Source organism: Rana temporaria, chromosome 5 (assembly GCF_905171775.1).
Source record: "Rana temporaria chromosome 5, aRanTem1.1, whole genome shotgun sequence".
Classification (NCBI taxonomy): Eukaryota; Metazoa; Chordata; class Amphibia; order Anura; family Ranidae; genus Rana; species Rana temporaria.
In genome coordinates this window covers 369,719,968-369,743,532 of record NC_053493.1, presented here as the reverse complement: position 1 = coordinate 369,743,532, position 23,565 = coordinate 369,719,968, and the positions used below count along the sequence as shown (strand labels likewise).

The following is a 23,565-nucleotide window of genomic DNA, read 5'->3' as shown; positions in this document are numbered from 1 at the left end:
CGATCCTCGGATCAGGAGTCACGGATCGGATCATTTTCGGATCAGTGCAAAAAAAAAAAAAAAATGTGTGTGTGTGTGTGTGTAATATATACATATATGTATGTATGTATGTATGTATGTATGTAATTATATATATAATTCTATATATAGATCTGTAAAAATATCAAGATTGTACTTTTAACAAGTCCCAAACAGCCTCACCTGCTTCCTCTTTAATCCACCCGTGAAATGTGCTCTCCCCCCCCCCCCTCCTCCTCTCACACCAGTGCTTCTCTGCTACTATTCCCTCTCCATGTCGGCTTGCCAGAGCCCAGTGCACAGCGTGACACGCCTCCCCGGGGAGGCGTGTCACGCTGGGCTCTGGCAAGCAGACTGGGTGGAGCAAGATCGCTCCGGAGCTAGGCCGAAGCCGGGGACTTTCCTAGGCCTAGGCTCCGGAGCGCTCCGCGGATCGCGGGGTGTGCCGATCCGAACGGGGTGGCCCGTTCGGATCACGGATCGGTGACGATCCGTTACACCCCTAGTTTCAGGCTGCCGTCAGACTTTGGAAGGTGGTTGGGGAACGAATCAGGATGTGACCGATCAAGTCTTTTGAACACTGCCAAGCATTTCATAAATCTGAACCTTGAAGTTCGGATACTACCAGTGCTACTTATGTCAGGGAAGAACAATGGAGGTCACAAAAGGTTTTCTAAGCTAAGGGACCAGGTGGGAAGCTGCTGGCTTCCCACCTGGTCCTGCAGAAAATAAAACGAAAGAAAAAAAAAAAAGTATTTTCTACGATCTGTTGGCGAGCTAAGCAGACTGTGCTTCCCCTGGAGACCCCATTTCCCTTTACCTCCAACCACCCAGATCTCTTTTTTACGGTTTCCAGATAGAAAAAATGTGGGTGATATTGCGACATTTGGTCCATGACCTTGTCTACCTCTTCGATAATATCTTTTGCTATATCTGTACAAATTGCCTTATGATATTGTTATAAGTTTGTATTTGTCATGCCTTTTGGACTTTTCTATTATCATGTTAATGTTGTGGCTATTCTGTTATTTCCAGCGACCATGACTTTAAAGTGATACTAAAGTCTTGTTTTTTGTTAAAAATAACAAACATGTTATATTTACCTACTCAACCTACACTAAATGGTTTTGCACAGAGCAGCCCAGATTCTCCTCTTCAGCTCCCCTGGCCATTCCCTCCTGTTGTGTACGCCCACAGAAGTTCCCTGTGTCCATTCAGACACAGAGCTGATGCCTGGCTCCATCCCCTCTCTCTGCTCACTGACTTTGACAACAGCAGGGGCCAATGGCGCTTCACTGCCATCTCAGCCAATGAGGAGGGAGAGCCCTGGGTAGCCAAGTCTCTCGTGCAACATCGCTGAATCGAGATGGGTTCAGGTAAGTATTAGGGGGGATTCTGCACACTGAAGGCTTATCTTAAAGTGGAAGTAAACTTCCATCTCTGAATTTTACCTATAGGTAAGCCTATAATAAGGCTTACCTATACCGTATTTATCGGCGTATAACGCGCACCGGCGTATAACGCGCACCCCAATTTTAGGAGGGAAGTTTAAGGAAAAATTTTTTTAAATAAAGAACTTTGAAACCCCCATCATTGCAGCCTCGCCAGTGTCAGATCCCTGCTCTCTCCGAGGGAAGAGGAGGAACAAGTGCAGCTGAATTAGACCACAAGTGATATATAACCCCCCTCACTGCTCCGGAAACACTGACCTTGGAAACACTGCCATCATTGCAGCCTCGCCAGTGTCAGATCCCTGCTGTCTCCGAGGGAAGAGGAGGAACGAGTGAACAAATTACAGAGCCGCGATCTTCTGTGTACCGGGTGCTCCGTGGCGCTGAATTACAGAGCCGCGATCTTCTGTGTACCGGGCGTTCCGTGCCGCTGAATTACAGAGCCGCGATCTTCTGTGTACCGGCCGGGCGCTCTGTCACTCACAGCCACGCCTCCTGACCCTGCTCATATGATAGACAGTTGCCCAATGCGGGGCCAGGAGGCGTGGCTGTGAGTGACGGAGCGCCCAGCCGGTACACAGTAGATCGCGGCTCTGTAATTCAGCGACACTCGTTCCTCCTCTTCCCTCGGAGACGGCAGGGATTGGCGTATAACGCGCACCCGTGATTTTCCCCCTATATTCAGGGGAAAAAAGTACGCCGATAAATACGGTAGGTAGTGTAAATATCTCCTAAACGTTCACCGTTTAGGAGATATTTACTGTATATGCAGCCATTGACACCACTGGCGTATGAGCTCTGAAGGAACTCCCAACTGGCCTGTTCCTTCAGAGCCCTGTGCTGTAAATGGTGTCTCCCATGCACGTTCACGGGAGTGACGTCATCACAGCTTCAGCCAGTCACAGAGCCGGAGTCCGCGAACATGGAAGCAAGACTGGTGAAGATGGGAACGACTGCAGCTCTGACATTTCGGCGTTGGAAGGGCTTTGTTTTAAGGCAAGTTTAAAGTAATGTGCAAGTATGCGATGCACTCCATTCCACATTATGACATTACCTTGGGTAAAAAAAAAAAAAAACGTCCAGCATAGAATGCATCAAGATAAAAAAAAACTTCTGCCTTTAAAACACAACTATGACAACTGTACTGACTAAAACGAAAATCGTACGATCTGGTATTGTACGTGAAAATTTTTCGTGCATGTCTGATAAATAAATAAATCAGATGAACCGTCATGATCGGCTCTCGAAAGCTCTGTAATAACGATCCAATTATCATACGACTCTTCCTCGGATGACATTTTTCGTACGATATTCGGATCGTGTGTACGGACGGGCCCATTAAAGTTAGTGTACCAGATTAAATGTCATACAATCACTTTGTATACCAACTGAATAATGCTAATGTGGGCAGCCACATTCAACCGTCTGTAGCAAATTTTGTCACCCTCACCCACTGCAGGTAGTGATATATATCAAGCCTGGACAAATCCCAGTAAGTAGAAATGTGCCTGAAATTGTCGCAGAACTGATATTTGCATTGGTTGGATACTGGTGGTACCAATCACCTGCCAGCTTCTTAGATCTCTGAGACACTTCAAGGATGCGACTTTTATCATGTAGTCTTAGTCTCTGCCCATTCTACAGATCTTTTTTTTTTTTTTAAATCTTTTTTATTTTATATGCAACAGCACATAGACATACAAAACAGCACCGCCAACAGCAGGCGTATAACCCAGCAAGGACCCGCGCAGGGGTCAAAAGGTAGCAGTACAGATCCAAGGCATGTTAGCGAATTAGTGACCACCACAATAAACCAACATCAATAAGGCGGTCCAGCTCATGCTCCAGGGGCAGGATGCTAGTGGACAGGCTCACCTCAGTCGTTATGCCAACAGGGGACGGCTCAGCAAGGCCTCAAGCATCGCTACCAGAAAGCATAGGAGTCACCTAATCTGCTGCCGCAGTGGAGGGCTCAGCCAACCATTTAGACCAGACTCTGTCATGTTTTTTCGGACAACCTCTGTGTGCATAGGTATCTCTGTATAAAGGAATCACATTATTAACCAGTGTTTTCCATAGACCCAATGAGGGAGGGGCCCTACGTTTCCAGCACAGGACGATGGACTTCCTGGCATAGAACAGCAAGAGACCCAATAGGGTTCTCTCAGCCACCCTGGGCACCAGGTCCTCCACCAGTCCCAGCAGGCATATTTGTGGGGATGGAACAATAGAGATGCTTAGCAATTCATTCACCTCTAGAACGATTTGTGACCAAAAGGCTGTTATGACCGGGCAGGACCAGAAGATATGGATGTAGTCCCCTTGAGCATGGTCACAATGCCAGCACTCCGGGGAGAGGGAAAACCTCATCCGGTGCACCCGGGCGGGAGTGAGGTACGCTCTATGGACGATCTTGTATTGAATGACCATTCTACAGATCTTTAGGTGTCACTCTGACACAGTTGAACCCCTCAGTTTATTCTCCAGTAGAGAATCCATCATGGAAGAATTATACCCCAACAGTTGGCTCTATAATGGCTGCAACAGCTGGATGATGATGGGGTGGGATAGCTTACAGCTGGCCTCCCCAAAACACATAGCAAGACAGCATACAATCCAGCTTGCCAGCAAGCACCTAATACTGAAATATAATTTTCAGTTTACTTTCAGACTACATAGGACCGTGTCCACCACTGGAATAAATGCCGTCATTACACATCCTGAAAACCATCAATATAAATAGAATAGAGGAAGTCAGGATTTCACATCAGAAAAGATCTTTGGTTCCCGTGATTCACCTGCTCCCATGTGCTAGTTTCTGGAAAATTACTTGTCATGACGGATGGTCTCATTGTACAGAACATACATATTACTTTGATTAAATGCGATATCTAATTGGGATGTCAATTGCATTACAAGGGCAGATGTACAAGTACAACCTCAGGACACACCCGATGAATATAAGTGAATGCAACACTCCACCTGTAACAGTCACAAAGTTGAAGGAAAACTGCACTTTTTTTTTTTTTTTTTTTACAGTCAGCGAACATTCCTTTGGACTGAACGCTGCACTCACAAAATTACTCCATGCACATTCACCAAGTCATCTGGAGGCATTTCCTGGGACTGTCCTGTTCCAGAGCCAGCTGTTGGTCAGATACATTCCTCGTCTGTGAATTACAAGCAGCCACTTCAAAAAGTACAACTTCTCAGCTTGTCATTTGAAAAGAAAAAGGTCTATAGAATTACAATTCTGTGTAATATATATCATGTATTTTTCTCTTTGACAATATTTTATTATTTAGATATTCATTGTTATCCGTTTCTTTTGTAGTATCAACTTTATGCAGTACTTTCAAAGCTCCTGAGAAAGCTGAGTGAAACATGTAGAGCAAAAAGTGACTGCAGTATTGTATGAAATTCACGTTGGTTGAACAGCTATTTAATTATAAAGAAATTGATATTGAATAAAATTGATATTTTTTATATAAAAATGGTATGTTTATTTTCGGCACCTTAAAAGTCCTGCTCCCTTCGCCAGTTGTTCATACTTCAAAAGTACTGATATTCATTCATTTGCAGACGAACAGTAACCCACAGCAACCACCCAAAAGAAGATGGTAAAAGAAAGGAGAGGTCTTACGCGTTTTTTCGTTCCAGATTTTGGAGATTGCCTTTCAGATTGTTATAAGCAGAAGCCCGTGATTTCAGATCATTGTCAATCTGTGTAACACCCTGTGTGTAAGAAAAGAAAAAAACACATACGTTTTATAACTATAGCTCTCTGTAAAAAAATTATTTATATATATATATATATATATATATATATATATATATATATATATATATATATACACATACATACATACATACATACATACATATATATATATATATATATATATACACATACATACATACATACATACATATATATATATATATATATATATATATATACACATACATACATATATACACACACACAAACACACACACGCAAAGGGGATTGCAATGTGTAAGGTTTAATGCCTAACAGAAGCTTATACTGGAACATAATCTCCATCTAAACTCCCCTTACCCTTTCCCAATGGCATCATTCCACATTTGTAAGATTGGTAACAGAGGAGGAAGGGTAAAATTGGAGCACTAAAAATTTGCTAGCATCCACTGTACACTTTGACACAATTGACGGAACCCTGAAAAACCCCAACACCGGGGCTGATTCTAGCACATGTTGCTATATGTAGCCCTCACAGTTGAATTGTTACGTAGGCCGCTGAACAATCAGATCGCTCATAACACTAGATGGGTGGAGGGGCGAGGATTAACCTGCAGCAGATTGGACTGTCCAAGGTGGGGCCTAAATGGAGATCAAGGAGCCAGCTTTAGGAAAGCTGTAGATAATTAGATTTTTTTTCCATTGCTCGATTCCCCCCATTAACACACATTGATAGGGGAATCCCTCCCCCAGCGCTATTGTGCTCTGTCATATGGGGGGGGGGGGGTGAGCCTTCCCAGCTGGCAGAACACGATAACCGTTGGCAGTTATAGCCACTGGACGTAGTAGTATGTCGGTGGATCGACTTGCGTACAACCTGCCTGCCCATGGATGGTTCCTTCTCTACCCGCCCAAATCTTGGTCAACAGCTGGGCAAGTAAAGGGGTCAATGATATTAGTGAATTCTCTGCACAGATACAACCAGAGACCGGCAGATTTATTTTGTAAAGAAGAGTATACTGTACATTTCAGGCAGAGCAGTAACTGCAACAGTGTTTATCTACCTACCTTATGTTTACTCTTCTGTATTTTTTATTATTGTATTAAATATATCCGGAGAGAAACCATTAGGCCCTTTTCACACTGGTTCGCTTCAAAACGGCCAGTAAAACGCTGAGCACTTTTAAGGTGTTTGTGGCGCGGGTCTTAAAGGAAACGCAACTCAAAAACTGCACCAAAAACCCCAGTGGGACCTGGGAAATTTTTTAGGCGCTTCCCATTCATTTCAATGAAGAGGGGCAATTTTGGGGTGCTTTTTTAGATTTGCAAACATGTTCCAAAGATGATGCATGCAGGATTTTTTTCACCGCACCAGTGTAAAAACATTCATTCATTTTAATGGGAATAATTTTTCTTGAACTTTTCATGTGCGTTTTTTCTTTTTTATGCAAAAGCCCTTAAAAACTCCTCAGTGTGAAAGGGCTCTTAGAAGGAACTCTGCAAATAATAAATGCACTGTCAAAAAAATAAATACAAAAAATGCTCTGTTGTTGCAAAAAGAAAAATGTGCAATTATTTTTTGTATAGGAGCTTGCACTACAACCATGATCAGTCAATCGTGGGTGCAATACTCTGAACCCTGCAGACTCTTCCTCTAGCTTAGTCTATATAACTGTATGAGGCTGGAAGTAGTATCAATGAACTACAACTGCAGCGACGTCACTACACATGTGCTCCATTGAGAACTAGGTCTCTGTGCCGCAGTGGTCAATGTTCACAGAGCATAGTGAATATGTGTCACAGAATTCAAGGAAGTGTGAGATTCTTCACAAAATTAGTTCACAGACTTCAAGATCATCAAGAATAAATCTGAAAAGGCTAGAAATAATTGAAACACAATGTGGAAATATATGAATCCTTTCACATTTTGACCTTAGATAAATTCCACCCTTGGGGAAATTTTTTTATATATATATATATATATATATATATATATATATATATATATATATATATATATATATATATATATATATATATATATATATATATATATATATATATACATACATACATACATACATACACACACACACACATACATTTATACACACACAGTCAGGTCCATAAATATTGGGACATTGACACGATTCTGAACTCTTTTTGGCTCTATATACCACCACAATGGATTTGAAATGAAACGAACAAGATGTGCTTTAACTGTAGACTTTTAGCTTTAATTTGAGGGCATTTACATCCAAATAAGGTGAATGGTGTAGGAATTACAACAGTTTGTATCTGTGCCTTCCACTTTTTAAATGGACCAAAAGTAATGGGACAGATTAACAATCATAAATCAAACTTTCACTTTTTAATACTTGGTTGCAAATCCTTTACAGTCAATTGCAGCCTGAAGTGTGGAACGCATAGACATCACCAGACGCTGGGTTTCATCCCTGGTGATGCTCTGCCAGGCCTCTACTGCAACTGTCTTCAGTTCCTGCTTGTTCTTGGGGAATTTTCCCTTCAGTTTTGCCTTCAGCAAGTGAAATGCATGCTCAATCGGATTCAGGTCAGGTGATTGACTTGGCCATTGCATAACATTCCACTTCTTTCCCTTAAAAAAACTCTGGTTGCTTTCGCAGTAAGCTTCGGGTCAGATAATAATATTGCCAGAACCACTTCAGAATTCATCTTGCTGCTTTTGTCAGCAGTCACATCAATAAATACAAGAGAACCTGTTCCATAGGCAGCCATACATGCCCACGCCATGACACTACCACCACCATGCTTCACTGATGAGGTGGTATGCTTTGGATCATGAGCAGTTCCTTTCCTTCTCCATACTCTTCTCTTCCCATCACTCTGGTACAAGTTGATCTTGGTCTCATCTGTCCATAGACTGTTGTTTCAGAACTGGGAAGGCTTTTTTTAGATGTTGTTTGGCAAACGAATCTGGCCTTCCTGTTTTTGAGGCTCACCAATGGTTTACATCTTGTGGTGAACCCTCTGTATTTACTCTGGTGAAGTCTTCTCTTGGTTGTTGACTTTGACGCACATACACCTACCTCCTGGAGAGTGTTCTTGATCTGGCCAACTGTTGTGAAGGGTGTTTTCCTCACCAGGGAAAGAATTCTTCGGTCATCCACCACAGTTGTTATCTGTGGTGTTCCGGGTCTTTTGGTGTTGCTGAGCTCACCGGTGCGTTCTTTTTTTTTAAGGATGTTCCAAACAGTTGATTTGGCCACACCTAATATTTTTGCTATCTCTCTGATGGGTTTGTTTTGTTTTTTCAGACTAATGATGGCTTGCTTCACTGATAGTGACAGCTCTTTGGATCTCATATTGAGAGTTGAGAGCAACAGATTCCAAATGCAAATAGCACACTTGAAATGAACTCTGGACCTTTTATCTGCTCCTTGTAAATGGGATAATGAGGGAATAACACACACCTGGCCATAAAACAGCTGAGAAGCCAATTGGCCCATTACTTTTGGTCCCTTAAAAAGTGGGAGGCACATATACAAACTGTTTAATATATATATATATATATATATATATAAAAGCTTTTTTGAAACATTAACTCACATTGATCCATTCTATATATTGTGAGGCACCACCTGGGAGGATAGTGGTCAATTTGTTTAGGTCACCTTGGTTTCTCCCCTGCACATGTTAAGTGTGCCCCATGGTCTCTATTACTCAGTGCAGGATTGGTGCCCAGAAGGGCTCTAGGTTTATGTGTATTCAGTGCTTTTGTGACGACCTTTGGCACCCCCTGCTTCCTTTGAGGGGTGGGCTTGAAGGCTTATTGCATTTAGTGCACCACTATATATAGATTGTGAACAAAAGGTACTGGTCAGCACTGAGAAAGTGGGTACTTCCCTTGAAACGTGCTAGCTGTGCCCCTGTGGATGGACATGTTTCCTGTGCTGCGACCAAATCATGCACTATGTTCTGTACCTTTGTAAGTTCATTGGCAAAGAGTTTTTATGGTATTGCAGAAGGCCGGTGAGCCTTCTTCCTTTGCTTTTATTTCAGTATTGGTTGCCCCGAACTAAGGTGGGCAGCAAGGCCGATTTAGTGTGCGGTTTGGATGATTCGAGCGGTGTTAAGAGGCGCTTATTTGAGCCTACCTAAGGATTTGCTCTCCTGAGGGCCTTCCCCATCTTTAGCGCTGACAAGAGTGTGGCGATTGGCACAGTGGTTTAGGTCTTATAAAGAGAAAACAAACTTTTTTAGTTTTCTCTGAATTGTCATAAGTTCTGTACTGGGTCCTGAAGACTTTGTAGAGCTATGAAGCCTCCAATCCTAAAATCTTTTACCTGGTAGCCAAACCTCAATTAGTCCAAGATGTCCATAGGCCTTTATACAGCTGAGGCCAAAAGTTTTGAGAATGACATAAAATATTAATTTTCACAAAGTCTGCTGCCTCAATGTTCTTAGATCTGTCAGATGTTACTCTGGTATACTGAAGTACAATACAAGCATTTATAAGTGTCAAAGGCTTTTTATTGACAATTACATTAAGTTTATGAAAAGACCCAATATTTGCAGTATTGACTGTTCTTTGTCGTCAAGATCTCTGCAATTCACCCTGGCATGCTGTCAATCAACTTCTGGGCCACATCCTGACTGATGGCAGCCCATTCTTGCAGAATCAATGGTTGGAGTTTGTCAGAATTTGTTGGGTATTTTTTTGCTCACCTGCCTCTGGAGGACTGACCACAAGCTCTCAATGGGATTAAAGCGGGGGTTTACTCAAAAAAAGATTTCTAACATTGAGCCGAGTTGTGAGAATGACATTAGGCTGTTTTTTTTTTTATTTCCTTACCGTACATACCGTTTTATCTATATTTTCACCGCGGCTTCCGGGTATGTAATCTGCAGGACTGGGCGTTCCTATTCACATGTTAATTGATTGACACGGTTCCGACCGGCGAATACATCGCGTCACGAGTTGCCGAAAGAAGCCGGACTGCGAGTCGGTTCTATACGGCGCCTGCGCACCGACGTTCGGCTTTTTTCGGCAACTCGTGACGCGCTATATACACCGGTCGGAAGCATGTCAATCAACATGTGAATAGGAACGCCCAGTCCCGCAGATTACATACCCGGAAGCCGTGGTTAAAATATAGATAAAACGGTATGTACGGCAAGGAAAAAAAAAAAAAACAGCCTAATGTCATTCTCACAACTCGGCTCAATTTAATGTTAGAAATTATTTTTTTTGGGTGAACCCCCGCTTTAAGGTCTGGGGAGTTTCCTGGTCATGGATCCAAAATTTCAATGTTTTGTTCCCCAAATCACTTAGTTATCACTTTTGCCTTATGGCAAGGTGCTCAATCATGCTGGAAAAGGCATTGTTCATCAAACTGTTCTTGGATGGTTGGGATAAGTTGTTCTCGGCGGATGTTTTTGTACCATTCTTTAATCATGGCGTGTTCTTAGGCAAAAATTGTGAGTGAGTCCACTCCCTTGGCTGAGAAGCAACACCACACATAAATGGTCTCAGGATGCTTTACTGTTGGCATGACACAGGACTAATAGTAACGCTCGCCTTTTCTTCTCCGGACAAGGTTTTTTCCAGATGCTCCAAACAATGGGAAAGGGGATTTATCAGAGAAAATTACTTTTCCCCAGTCCTCAGCAATCCAATCCCTGAACGTTTTGCAGAATATCAGTCAGTCTCTGATGTTTTTCCTGGAGAGAAGTGGCTTCTATGCTGCCCTTCATGACACCAGACCATCCTCCAAAAGTTTTCTCCTCTCTGGGCGTGCAGATGTACTCACACTTGCCTGCTGCTATTCCTGAGCCAGCTCTGCACTGGTGGGGCCCTGATCCTGCAGCTAAAATCAACTGTAGGAGACGGTCCTGGGCTCTTGCTGGACTTTACAGGCCACCCTACGTGCCCGTTCACACTATAGCGACTTGGGTTCCGACTTGTGTCGCCCCAAGACACCCCAAGTGGCGCGACATGAGAAATTAAAGTGAATGAGAGCCGTCTTAATGTACACTACTGAAGTCGCTCTGACTTCAGAAAAGGTTTCTGTACTACTTCAACCCGACTTCTAGGCGACTTGTACCCATTGATTTTAATGGAAGTCGCCTCCAAAGTCGGATCACTGTCTTAACTGAAGCAACTTTACAGGAAGAGAAAATAGTTTTCTCAGGCAAACCCCTCCCTCCCACAGAGCCGATTATTGTTTGATTGCCCACTGGCAAAGTTGCCTGTCCTGGAGGCAACTTGAAGTTGCCTCACAAAGTCGTGCTGACTTTCATGTGTGAACCGGCACTTAAGCCTTCTTCACAAACGCAGTGGCAATGTTGTTTTTTATGAGACTAAATTTATTTTCATGGCAAAGAGGGACTTTGCAATTAATTGTAATTCATCTGATTACTCTTCATAACATTCTGAAGTATATGCAACTTGCAATAACTGAGGCGGCAGACTGTGAAAATTAAGATTTGTGTCAGTCTCAAAACTTTTGGCCACAGCTGTATATGCGAGGAAAGTGATGCTCATGGTTCTATTTCTTTCACTCTGCTGTGAGAGCCTGCTGCTGGGTGAAAAGGCTGACAGAACATCAAAACACTGAAGAAATTACACTTTGCTACAATGTAAAGTAGTAAGTGTACAGCTTGTATAACAGTAAATTTGCTGTCCCCTCAAAATAACTCAACACACAGCCATTAATGTCTAAATCTCTGGCAACAAAAGTGAGTACGCCTTTAAGAGAAAATGTGCAAATTGGGCCCAATTAGCCATTTTCCCTCCCTGGTGTCATGTGACTCATTAGTGTTATATGGTCTCAGGTGTGAATGGAGAGCAGCTGTGTTAAATTTGGTGTTATCGCTCTCATACTGGTCACTGGAAGTTCAACAAGGCACCTCATGGCAAAAAAACTCTGAGGTTCGGAAAAAAAGAATTGTTTCTCTACATAAAAATGACCTGGGCTATAAGAAGATTGCCAGTACCCTGAAACTGAGCTGCAGCACGGTGGGCAAGACCATACAGCAGTTTAACAGGACAGGTTCCACTCAGAACAGGCCTCGCCTTGGTCGACCAAAGAAGTTGAGTGCACATACTCAGCATCATAACCGGAGGTTGTCTTTGGAAAATAGACGTATGAGTGCTGCCAGCATTGCTGCAGAGGTTGAAGGGGTGGGGGGTCAGCCCATCAGTGCTTAGACCATACACCGCACACCACATCAAATTAATCTGCATGGCTGTCGTCCCAGAAGGAAGCCTCTTCTAAAGATGATGCACAAGAAAGCCCAGCAAACAGTTTGCTGAAAACAAGCAGACTAAGGACATTGTCTCATCAGACCACAGGACATGGTTCCAGTAATCCAAGACAAACTTTTTTGGTTCAGATGGTGTCAAGTGTGTGTGGCGGCAACAGGATGAGGAGGACAAAGACAAGTGTGTCTTGCCTACAGTCAAGCATGGTGGTAGGGGTGTCATGGTCTGGGGCTGAGTGAAAGCTGTCAGCACTGGCGAGCTACAGTTCATTGAGGGAACCATGAATGCCAACACGTACTGTGAAATACTGAAGCAAAGCATGATCCCCTTTCCTTCGGAGACTGGGCCGCAGGGCAGTATTCCAACATAAGACATCCAAGACATCCACTGCCTTGCTAAAGAAGCTGAGGGTAAAGGTGATGGACTGGCCAAGCATGTCTCCAGACCTAAACCCTATTGAGCATCTGTGGGGCATCCTCAAATGGACGGTGGAGGACTCCAATTGGCAACCTGTGAAGCTCTGGTGAACTCCATGCCCAAGAGGGTTAAGGCAATGCTGGAAAATAATGGTGGCCACACAAAATATTGACACTTTGGGCCCAATTTGGACATTTCCACTTAGGGGTATAGTCACTTTTTTTGCCAGCGGTTTAGACATTAATGGCTGTGTGTTGAGTTATTTTGAAGGTACAGCAATTTTACACTGTTATAAAAGCTGTACACTCACTACTTTACATTGTAGCAAAGTGTCATTTCTTCAGTGTTGTCACATGAAAAGATGTAATAAAATAATTACAAAAATGTGAGGGGTGTACTTATGTGATACTGTATATAAAAAGTCCCACACCCATCACGGTCTGTTCCATGCAATGGGCTAAATTATGTAACTGAAAAGAGCAGCATTTTACCGGTCACCCTATGTGACCCTCATAGGACTGAAATACACAGCTCCCCAACAAGCTCCTTTTCTATAATAACAGGTTTTCTCACCCTGGGCTACAGAAAATGATATTGAAGTCATTGAATCTTACTTTAGCGATTATTTCAGAAATGTTCTTCAGCGACTGCTTAATTGGGTACTTTGCCATGTCCCACTGGAATCTTGTGACATATGTGACTAGGTCCACTGAAAGAGAGAGGAGACAGCAGTGAGGGATAGTGTGGCATTGACATGTGCTGCTAAATCACACAAATGGGTCACAAGGGTCACATTCCTTCCTAGTCTACACTCTTCGAAGGCAGCGATTCTATCAAGGAACATCTGATAACTTCTGTTCCCTCTATAAGTAGAGCTACTATGCTGAGAGAGGTCTTTACTGTATAATCACAGTTATTTGACTGCTCCTTCCAGAACTAGGTAGCATAACCTATCATTTCAGACATTTCTTCGGGTCCATTGTAATCAAACCATTGTACCGTGCATGCATATTACATATTCTTTTTTCAACTTCTGAGGGATCATGAAACACGAGCTGGCTTCAAATAATAAAATATACATTAAAAACCTTTCAGGAATGAATAAAGCAGAGGTTTTGTGGGAAGGTTATGACTGAGTTTGGTTGGCCAGGTAGACTTTTTGCTGAAAACACAGAGGTGTTGATATTCTTGAAGGTGCCTGTAACATGGAACATGATCTGGAATTGCTGGAAGATTGATCAAATCAGTGGAGGCTGCACTTCAAATAATGCACTTTGGGAAAAGAATCCTCTGATAGAGTACAATATTGGGGGCACAGCGTTGGCCAGAACTAAAGGAAAAATTATTGGGGAGGTGTTTATTTTATATGATTGCAAAATTAGAAGACCGTGTGGCCTGGCAGTGGGGAAAACAAAGTTCTGGGGTGTATCACTCGATAGATATTTAGTTATCACTAGAGATATCACCAGCAGGAGGTGAAATGGTTCTGGTTCCCCTCTATAGATCTTTAGTTATCACTAGAGAGATATCACCAGCAGGAGGAAGCAGGTTCTGGTTCCCTTATACAGTGAGGGAAAAACATATTTGATCCCCTGCTTATTTTGTACGTTTGCCCACTGACAAATACATTTTCAGTCTAATTTTAACAGTGAGAGAGAATAATGCATTGTATCCAGGTGTACTTCAAATAAAACCAGAAAAACGCATTTCAAAAAAGTTATAAATTGATTTGCATTTTAAGGAGTGAAATAAGTATTTGATCACTTTGCAAAACAGGACTTTGTACTTGGTGGCAAAACCCTTGTTGGCAATCACAGAGGTCAGACGTTTCTTGTAGTTGGCCACCAGGTTTGCACACTTTTCAGGAGGGATTTTGTCCCACTCCTCTTTGCAGATCCTCTCCAAGTCATTAAAGTTTTGAGGCCGACGTTTGGTAACTCGAAACCTTCACTTCCCTCCACATATTTTCTATGGGATGTGCTTTTTCTTGAGCCACTCCTTTGTTGTCTTGCCCATGTGTTTGGGGTCACCGTCATGCTGGAATACCCATCTACGACCCATTCTCAAAGCCCTAGCTGAGGGAAGAACCCTATGACGGTACATGCCCCCATCCATCGTCCCTTTAATGCGGTGAAGTTGTCTTGTCCCCCTTAAAAAAAACCCTACCCAAAGCATAAAATGTGCACCTCCATGTTTGACGGCGGGCACGGTGTTCTTGTGGCCATAGGCAGAATTCCTCCTCCTCCAAACACAGGAAGTTGAGTTGATGCCAAAAGGCTCGATTTTTGTCTCCTCTGACCTCAACACTTTCACCCAGTTCTCCTCTGAATCATTCAGATGTTCATTAGCAAACTTCAGATGGGCCTGTACATGTGCTTTTTTGAGCAGGGGGACCTTGCGGGCACTGCAGGATTTCAGTCCTTGACGGCATAGTCCGTAGTGTGTTACCAATTGTTTTCATGGCGACTATGGTCCAAGCTGTCTTGAGATCAATGACAAGATTCTCTTGTGTAGTTCTGGGCGGATTCCTCGCGGTTTATTAAAACTCCACGAGGTGAGATCTTGCATGGAGCCCCAGACAGAGGGAGATTGACAGTTATTTTGCTTTTCTTCCATTTGAGAATAATCGCACCAACTAGTGTCACCCTGTCAGCAAGCTGCTTGGCGATGGTCTTTTAGCCCATTCCAGCCTTGTGTAGGTCTACAATCTTGTCCCCGACATCCTTGGACAGCCATTTGGTCTTGTCATGGTGGAGAGATTGGAATCTGATTGATTGTTTCTGTGGACAGATGTTTATTATACAGGTAACAATCTGAGATTAGTAGCACTCCCTTTGAGTGCTAGTTCACAACAGATTTAGTTCTGTGCGCTTTTTTTCAGCACTTAAAATGCATGCAGCATTTTCCATGTATTCCAATGGCTGTAGTTCACACCAGTGCAGTCAGTTTCCGGTTCAGAAAAAAAAAGTAGAACTGTACTGGAACCTAGCAAATTGTATCAAAAAATGCACTAGAACTGTGTGGTGTGAACTGCAAGCAAAAACTGATCCGGAACGTATCCGGAGTGCATTTTTGTGGTTTGAATCGGCCCTAAAAATGTATGCACAGTGTTTTCCATGTATTCCAATGGCTCTAGTTAACACCAGTGCAGTCAGTTTCCGGTGCTGAAACTGACCTGAAACTGACCGCATTGGTGTGAACTAGAGCCATTGGAATACATAGAAAACACTGCATGCAATTTTAGTGCAGAAAAAAAGCGCACGGAACTGCATCCATGATGTGAACTGGGGATCAAATACTTATTTCACTTATTAAAAAGCAAATCAATTTATAACTTTTTTGAAATGCGTTTATCTGGACATTTTTGCCGTTTTTCTGTCTCTCACTGTTAAAATAAACCTACCATTAAAATTACAGACTGATAATTTCTTTGTCAGTGGGCAAACGTACAAAATCAACAGGAGATCAAATACTTTGTTTCCCCCCACTGTTTAGATCTTTAGTTATCACTAGCGATATCACCAGCAGGAGGAAGGGGTTCTGGTTTTCACTAGAGGGGTCACCAGCAGGAGGTCCTCATTCCCTTATTTATAGTAGATCTTGAGTTATCACTAGAAGAATCATTAGCAGGAGAAGGAGGTCCTGATTGTCCTATATGAATATTCAGTTATCACCAGTGGGGGGAGTCATAATTGTTCTATATAGATCTTTATTTGTCACTAAACCGGTCACCAGCAGGAGGTCCACAATCCCCAATACAACTCAGATCTTGAGTTATCAATAGAAAAATCATTAGCAGGAGGAAAGTAGTCCTGAGACCTCATTTTGAATAGTGCTCAGTCTTGGACTCCTAGCTTACTATACAATATCAATAAATAAGATATGGAGTCCAGGTATGGGCAACAAAAATTATGAAAAGTCTGAGGGGAAAAGTAAATGTATCAGGAGAGACTAGAGGAACTTGTGTACAGTTTGGAAGAAAAAAAGGAGCGGGAGAGGGGGGAATGGGAGAGGGAGGGAGAGGCGAGAGGGAGGGGGGAGAGGCGAGAGGGGGAGCAGAGACATTTATATATTAAGGGTGTAAATAAGGTTGAGGAGGGATAAACTACATCCACTCACCATCCAATTTCTCCAACTCCCTCATATACCAATGAATAAGGTCAGTGTAAGTAGAGTAATGTATAATGTAACTGCTTGAGTCACAACTGCCCTTTTCTAATGTGTAAACATGATATTTTGTAAGGAAAAGTTGGATTAGAATGATACAATACCTCCACTGGCCAGCAGGTTTTCTTGCACCTTGTCTCTGCTGTCCTCTAACACATCAGCCATGTACTGTGCCACCTTCTTCACCGTTCTAAGTGACAAAAACAAAAGGATTTGATTAATTAGAGCACCTGGAGCTGGATATTAAAATTGTATTTTCCAACAAGGATCCTGTGTTTAGTGAAATACATTGGCTGCCAATGACGATCGCCTTTAGAAAATGCTAGCTGTCTGGCTTATCAGGACTTTGAGCCCCTAAACTATAACACGTATTCATTTCAGGAGTTAAGAATTATGAATTCACTGGCTGCCTAGGTATTCCAGATCTGTGACTTGTGATTATGCAAGCAAGACACTGAAAGTGCCAACATATGGAACTGCCAACCTCCCAGCCTCTTCTCCTGCAAGAATTTTGTAAGTCTGGTGATGTTGTGACAAGGAGTAATAAAAGCTTTTGCATGCGCAGCATGTGAGGACTGCAGGGACAGAGCTCTCTTTGCAGGTTGATTCTGCCGTGATCCTGTGAGCAAAACGTTTGAATTTTGACCTGGACTGCTGGGGCATGTGTGCAGGATCCTCACAGGCACCTCCAGGGGTGCCACCCTGGCCCAAAACGCCGGGAGAACGGCTGACCCGCTTTACCTGGGGCTCCCAAGATGGTGCTGATGCATAGGAGGGGCAGGAGGAAGGGCCATCGCTGCAGAGACATGTGGAGGCTGCTCAGCCAGCGTCTCCCCCACCAGATCAGGTGAGTCCCAGACCACAGAGGGAGATCTTTAGATAGGTAGGATGCCCAAATGCACAGAGCTGGCAGGGAGGTGGAGGAAGAGGAACCATCCCTTACACAAATTATGGTGGCCATACAGGGCTACCAGAACAAGTTAATTGATCACTTTGGGGAACTTAAATTGGAATTCTCATTCATGAAACATGATATGCAGAAGCTCAGAGAAAAGGCACAGGTTATAGACCACCATATTGCCTATGTGGAGGACACTGTCAGACCTATGGACACTGCTGTTCAGGTGGCAAAGAAAACCCTCTCTGAGCATACTTTAAAGATGGCCAATATGGAGGATCGTATGAGAAGGAATAATATAAGGTTGGTGAGGTTCCTTAAGGGAGCAGAGGGGAAACACTCTGAGGAGTTCTTAGAGGTGTGGCTCAAAGAGCACATGGCTCCTGGTACTTTCACTAACCTGCTCACCATAGAAAGGGCGTGGATGGAGCACAACCGAAGACCTATGATGATTGTAAAGATCCTGCATTTCGGTGATCGGAAGAATATATTGAAAGGGGCCAGGATGGGGCTTGAATTGGAGTTCAATGGCTACCAGATTTCTTTATATATTCTGACTTCTCCGCTGCCACCCAGAAACAAAGAGCCTCCTTTCAGCAGGTGAAGAAGCCAATTCAAGATCTGAATTTGATCTATAGTATGCTGTACCCAGCTAAATTGCGCACTGTGAATAACAGAAAGGTATATTTCTTCACAACTTCCACTGAGGCCTCAGGATGGTTGGATGCTCGGGGTCGCCCGATGGGGGGGGGGGGGGGCAGGGGGAGTTCTGCACGTCCCCCTAGCAACCTTTGAAATTATAGCTGGGATCCTAGAAGGGTGCTTGTGGTGTTGGGACAATTTTTCTCTACCTGGCCTGGACTCTTTCTATGCATTACCTACCAGTGTTTTGGACGTAACAATTTTGTTATGCCAATTTTTTCTTTTATATATAAAAAATAAATAAAAGCTTTTGCTCACTAAAAGGCACCGGGTAAAGGAAACAATTAATGCAGTAGATGGGAAGAGGAAAGTTTGGGAACACATTTGGGTAATGCCTTTACAAATCCTTTAACAAAATGACTGTTAGACCCACAGTGAATATAGCACCTGCTTGTAATAGCTGGACCCAAGGAGTGACACTGCTCGTGCCAAAAAAAGGCTGATGGGATTCCTTTTGCCCCTGTCCATCACAATCAATTTTCAGCATCCTTAGCTCTCCATATCCCATCTGTGCCCCAGTTATTCTTCCCTCTATTCTCACACAAACACCACATTCCCATCTTATATGTTAAATAATCTTCAGAAAAGGCATGTCAGTATAATGACAAACTTCCAGAACAGTCAGGCTAACTGCTGGCATTCTGACAACTGATGACCATGTGTGACAGAATCAGTCACAAAATAAATGCTTATAGAGCGCCGAATGCGAGTTGTGAAACTTGCGTCTAAGCGCTTACCAGCAAGCTGGGGATATCCAGTTCCCCGGAGCAAAGAGAAGAGACTAGGACATCTAAGTAAAAGAGGGGAACAAGCAAGAAGTAAACAGAAATATAAAAAGAAGGGAGAGGGGGGCAGGACACAAGGAGCCTATCCCTACTCCCTGACCATGGAGCGCAGCCTGGGATTAAGGCAGAGACGGATGGCCAAGTGTCTATCCATAGGCTTGTGAAAAAAAGCAGTGTTTTCAAGCCTTTACGGAAGGCCATCAAGGAGGAGGATGCTCGGAGCTGATGAGGGAGCTGGTTCCAAAGAGAATTCCCCAGTGTTTGGAGCTGGCGGCCACCCTTTGAAGCTAAGCGACTAGGTTGAATAATCGCTAACAGGGCGTCAGTTGAACGAAGCTCTCTGGGTGGACAGTAGTGTTGTGTCATATTCGATAAGTACATCGGGCCTAGTTGCCAATAGGCCCGAAACACCAGACAGAGAGCCTTGAACTCGACCCGTTTTGCTATCGGGAGCCAGTGTAGATCCTTAAGCACCGGGGAGATGCGATTCTGCCTTGGGCAGTTTGTGACTAGTCTTGCCACATGGTTCTGTGTGATCTGCAACCGTTTTGTCCACTTCTGTGGGAGCCCTAGAAAGAACACGTTAGAGAAATCTAACCTAGTGTGGATAAGTCCATGAACTAAGATCATACGGTTGTTTTGAGTGAAAAGGTTCTTAATTGTTTGTAATAATTGCAGATGGTAGTTGGCTAAATTTTATGCAATATTTTGCGTGAGGTACGAAGCTTAATTCACCATCAAAAATGATACCCAGATTTTTAACCTGCTTAGCTGGAGTTGGGGCAGGGCCGAACGAGGATGGCCAGGCAGGTAAGAAGGTAGAATTGGCCTGTTGGCCATTCAGCAAAAGCTCAGTTTTTTTGGCGTTAAGGCCTAGCCTGTTTGTGTCCATCCATTTTTGGATGTTAGATAGTCCCTTATTCAGCTGGTCAGGCATATTAGGTCCACTTGCAAGGTCTGCCAAGATCTGCGTGTCATCCGCGTAGATCTGGCAGCCTAGACCATAGCTGGTAATAAGGTCGGCAAGTGGGCGCATATAGCATTTAAAGAATAAGGGAGAAAGGGCAGAGCCCTGAGGTACCCCGCAGGTCAATAGCTGGGTGTTTGAGCGGGACACTCCATTTTTATGGAGTGCGTTCTTTCGGACAAGAAGGATCTAATCCAATTTAACACTGAGTCCTCACAGCCAAATAAGGATTGCATTCTAGAGAGAAGGATAGAATGGTCAATGGTATCAAACGCCGCGGAGAGGTCCAGCAGCACCAAGGCTGCAGACCCCCCCCGTGTCGCGGACACCCAATAGACATTCCCTCATATCTAGGGCAGACATCTCCATACCGCGCCCGGGTCGAAATCCTGACTGGCAGTCATGGAATAGACCGTGTTACTCAAACTGCTCTTGCAGCTGGATAAACACAACCTGCTCCAGGATCTTAGATAGAAAAGGCAGTAGAGAAATTGGGCAGTAGTTGGTAAGTATCGTGGGGTCCAGGCACACTTTTTTCAATAATGGGAGTATGATTGCTCTCTTGAATCTAGATGGCACTATACCCAGGCGGAGGGACAAATTAATTACTCTGCAGATGTCAATAACCAGAGTGTCTACATGCTTCTGAATGAACCAGGCAGGGCAGGGGTCATCAGGATAACTGGTTGGTTTCAGTTTTGATACGATAGCTCTGATTTCCCCCTCTGACACTGGGCGAAATTTACGTAGTTTTTCCAGGGTGGTTTTGGCTTTTGGTGTTGCACAGGGGGGGTGCTAAGGAGGATCGAGCACGGATTTTCTCCACTTTTTAAATTAAAGACTGGTGGATATCATTACACAGTTGTGGGTACGCCATAATCTTGGAGTAGAATCTATTTGGCTCAAAAATCTCCCGGACTATGGCAAACAGTTCTCCCGTTTTGTTAGGGGCGACGCTAATTTTGGTATTATAATGTGTTATTTTTAGCGTTTTTACTGCCTTGGCATAACCTCTGCAATGTATGCGGTAGGCTTGTTTGTCCAAATTGCATTGAGATTTTAGCCATTTTCGCTCCAAGAACTGTCTCTTTTTTTTGAGAGGGAGGAGGCTAGATGTATACCACGGTTGGGATTTCTGTAATCTCGGTCGGTTGTTAGCCTCCTGAAAGGGCGCCACTTCGTTCAATGATTTTTTAAGCCTAGATTCAAAATCGTCCAAGGCACGCTCTAATTGGAGAACACCTTCTTCGAGATCATCAATAAGCTTATTCTCCTCATTCTCGTCAGTTTTAATATAGCAGTTCTTGAATTCATCACAGTTCACAGGCTTAAGTTTTCGAAATGGAATTGATTTATGCATATTATTACCCGCCTGTATTCTTTTAAGAGCAAAGTCGGGAAGAACATATGAAATCAAAAAGTGATCCGACCACACAATTTTTTGTATCGTCACTTTTGAAATGGAAATACCGAATAGGATAAGGGCATATAGGAGTATGGCCCTTGATATGAGTGGGTTCCTTGATATGCTGGGTGAAATGTAAAGCCTGCATGTCATCCAGGAGATCTTGAGCGTCCTGGTTCCGTAAATCGTCTAGCCATATGTTTAAGTCACCCTGAATCACTTCATGATTGCAAAGCAATTAAAGTTGCATAGAGAAGTCGGCAAAATCAGAGAGAAATTGGGCCAGAGGGCCAGGAGGCCTATACAGTAGGTGTTTGTGATATTGTGGTTTCAGCACGACAGCGTCGCGCTGATACTCGGCGACAGGGTGCCGAGATCTCGCCGACATCTCACACTCACTGGAATAGTGACAGCACATCCCAGCAAGCGCGTCATAGAAGCGACGGGAGATCCGACTTGGATTCCCGCCAATTCTACACGTGTGCGGCGTTTGTTATGAATCCTGAGGGGGAAGTCCCCGCCGGATTTTAAATAAAAATCCGGCATGGGTCCCCCCCTCAGGAGCATACCGGGCCCTTAGGTCTGTTATGGGTTGCAAGGAGAGCCCCCTCTACGCCGAAAAAAACGGCGTAGGGGTCCCCCTACAATCCATACCAGACCCGTATCCAAAGCACGCTACCCGGCCAGCCAGGAAGGGAGTGGGGACGAGCGAGCGCCCCCCCCCCCCTCCTGAGCCGTACCAGGCTGCATGCCCTCAACATGGGGGGGTTGGGTGCTCTGGGGCAGGGGGGCGCACTGCGGCCCCCCCACCTCAGAGCACCCTGTCCCCATGTTGATGAGGACAGGGCCCCTTCCCGACAACCCTGGCCGTTGGTTGTCGGGGTATGCGGGCGGGAGGCTTATCGGAATCTGGGAGCCCCCTTTAATAAGGGGGCCCCCAGATACCGGCCCCCCACCCTAAGTGAATGAGTATGGGGTACATCGTACCCCTACCCATTCACCTGCAAGAAAAGTGGTAAAAACACAAATAAACCACACAGTGTATTAAAATATTTTATTTTTCTGCTCCGGAGGCCGCCCCCTGTCTTCTTTATTAGCTCTTTTACCAGGGGGGGCTTCTTCTTTGACGTCTTCGGGTGGGTGGGGGCCGCCGTCTGGTTCTCTTCCACCGCCGGGGGGGGTGGCTTTTAAAAAAGCCCCCACCCCCCCCGGCGGGTTTCCTCCGGCGGGGCTCTTCTTCCGCTATCCCGACGGGTCTTCTCAACTCTCCGGGGTTCTCCTTCTGTCTTCGCCGCTCTCCGTTGTTGACTCGGCGCACCCCGGTTCTTCGTCTCGCTGTCCGGTGTCTTCTTCCGTGCTGTACGTCTTCTCCTTCCGTGCTGTGATGAGTTCTTCTTCCGTGCTGTGACGTCATGTTCTTCACTTCTCTCCTTCTCCCGATGTTGACTCGCCGGTCCTCCTCGCTGAAATGACGGATGCGCGCCTTGCATCGGACCTATATAGGCCTCACAGTCCCATCATGCTCTGTACCTACCCATGTGATACCTACCACGTGGTAGGTATCACATGGGTAGGTACAGAGCATGATGGGACTGTGAGGCCTATATAGGTCCGATGCAAGGCGCGCATCCGTCATTTCAGCGAGGAGGACCGGCGAGTCAACATCGGGAGAAGGAGAGAAGTGAAGAACATGACGTCACAGCACGGAAGAAGAACTCATCACAGCACGGAAGGAGAAGACGTACAGCACGGAAGAAGACACCGGACAGCGAGACGAAGAACCGGGGT

The 23,565-nt window shown here is 44.3% G+C and overlaps 1 protein-coding gene across 1 annotated transcript in view; it reads right to left on the bottom strand.

The window, feature by feature from the left end:
• The window catches only part of ATP6V1C1 (ATPase H+ transporting V1 subunit C1), a 96,644-nt gene that overhangs the window by 30,314 nt on the left and 42,765 nt on the right, over positions 1–23,565 (bottom strand). Inside the window, exons 4-6 of the mRNA XM_040354817.1 lie at positions 17,125–17,210; positions 13,468–13,562; positions 5,113–5,204 (exon numbers count right to left, since the gene is read on the bottom strand). Coding sequence (XP_040210751.1) covers positions 5,113–5,204; positions 13,468–13,562; positions 17,125–17,210 — 273 coding nt within the window. The remainder of the gene's footprint in view (positions 1–5,112; positions 5,205–13,467; positions 13,563–17,124; positions 17,211–23,565) is intronic.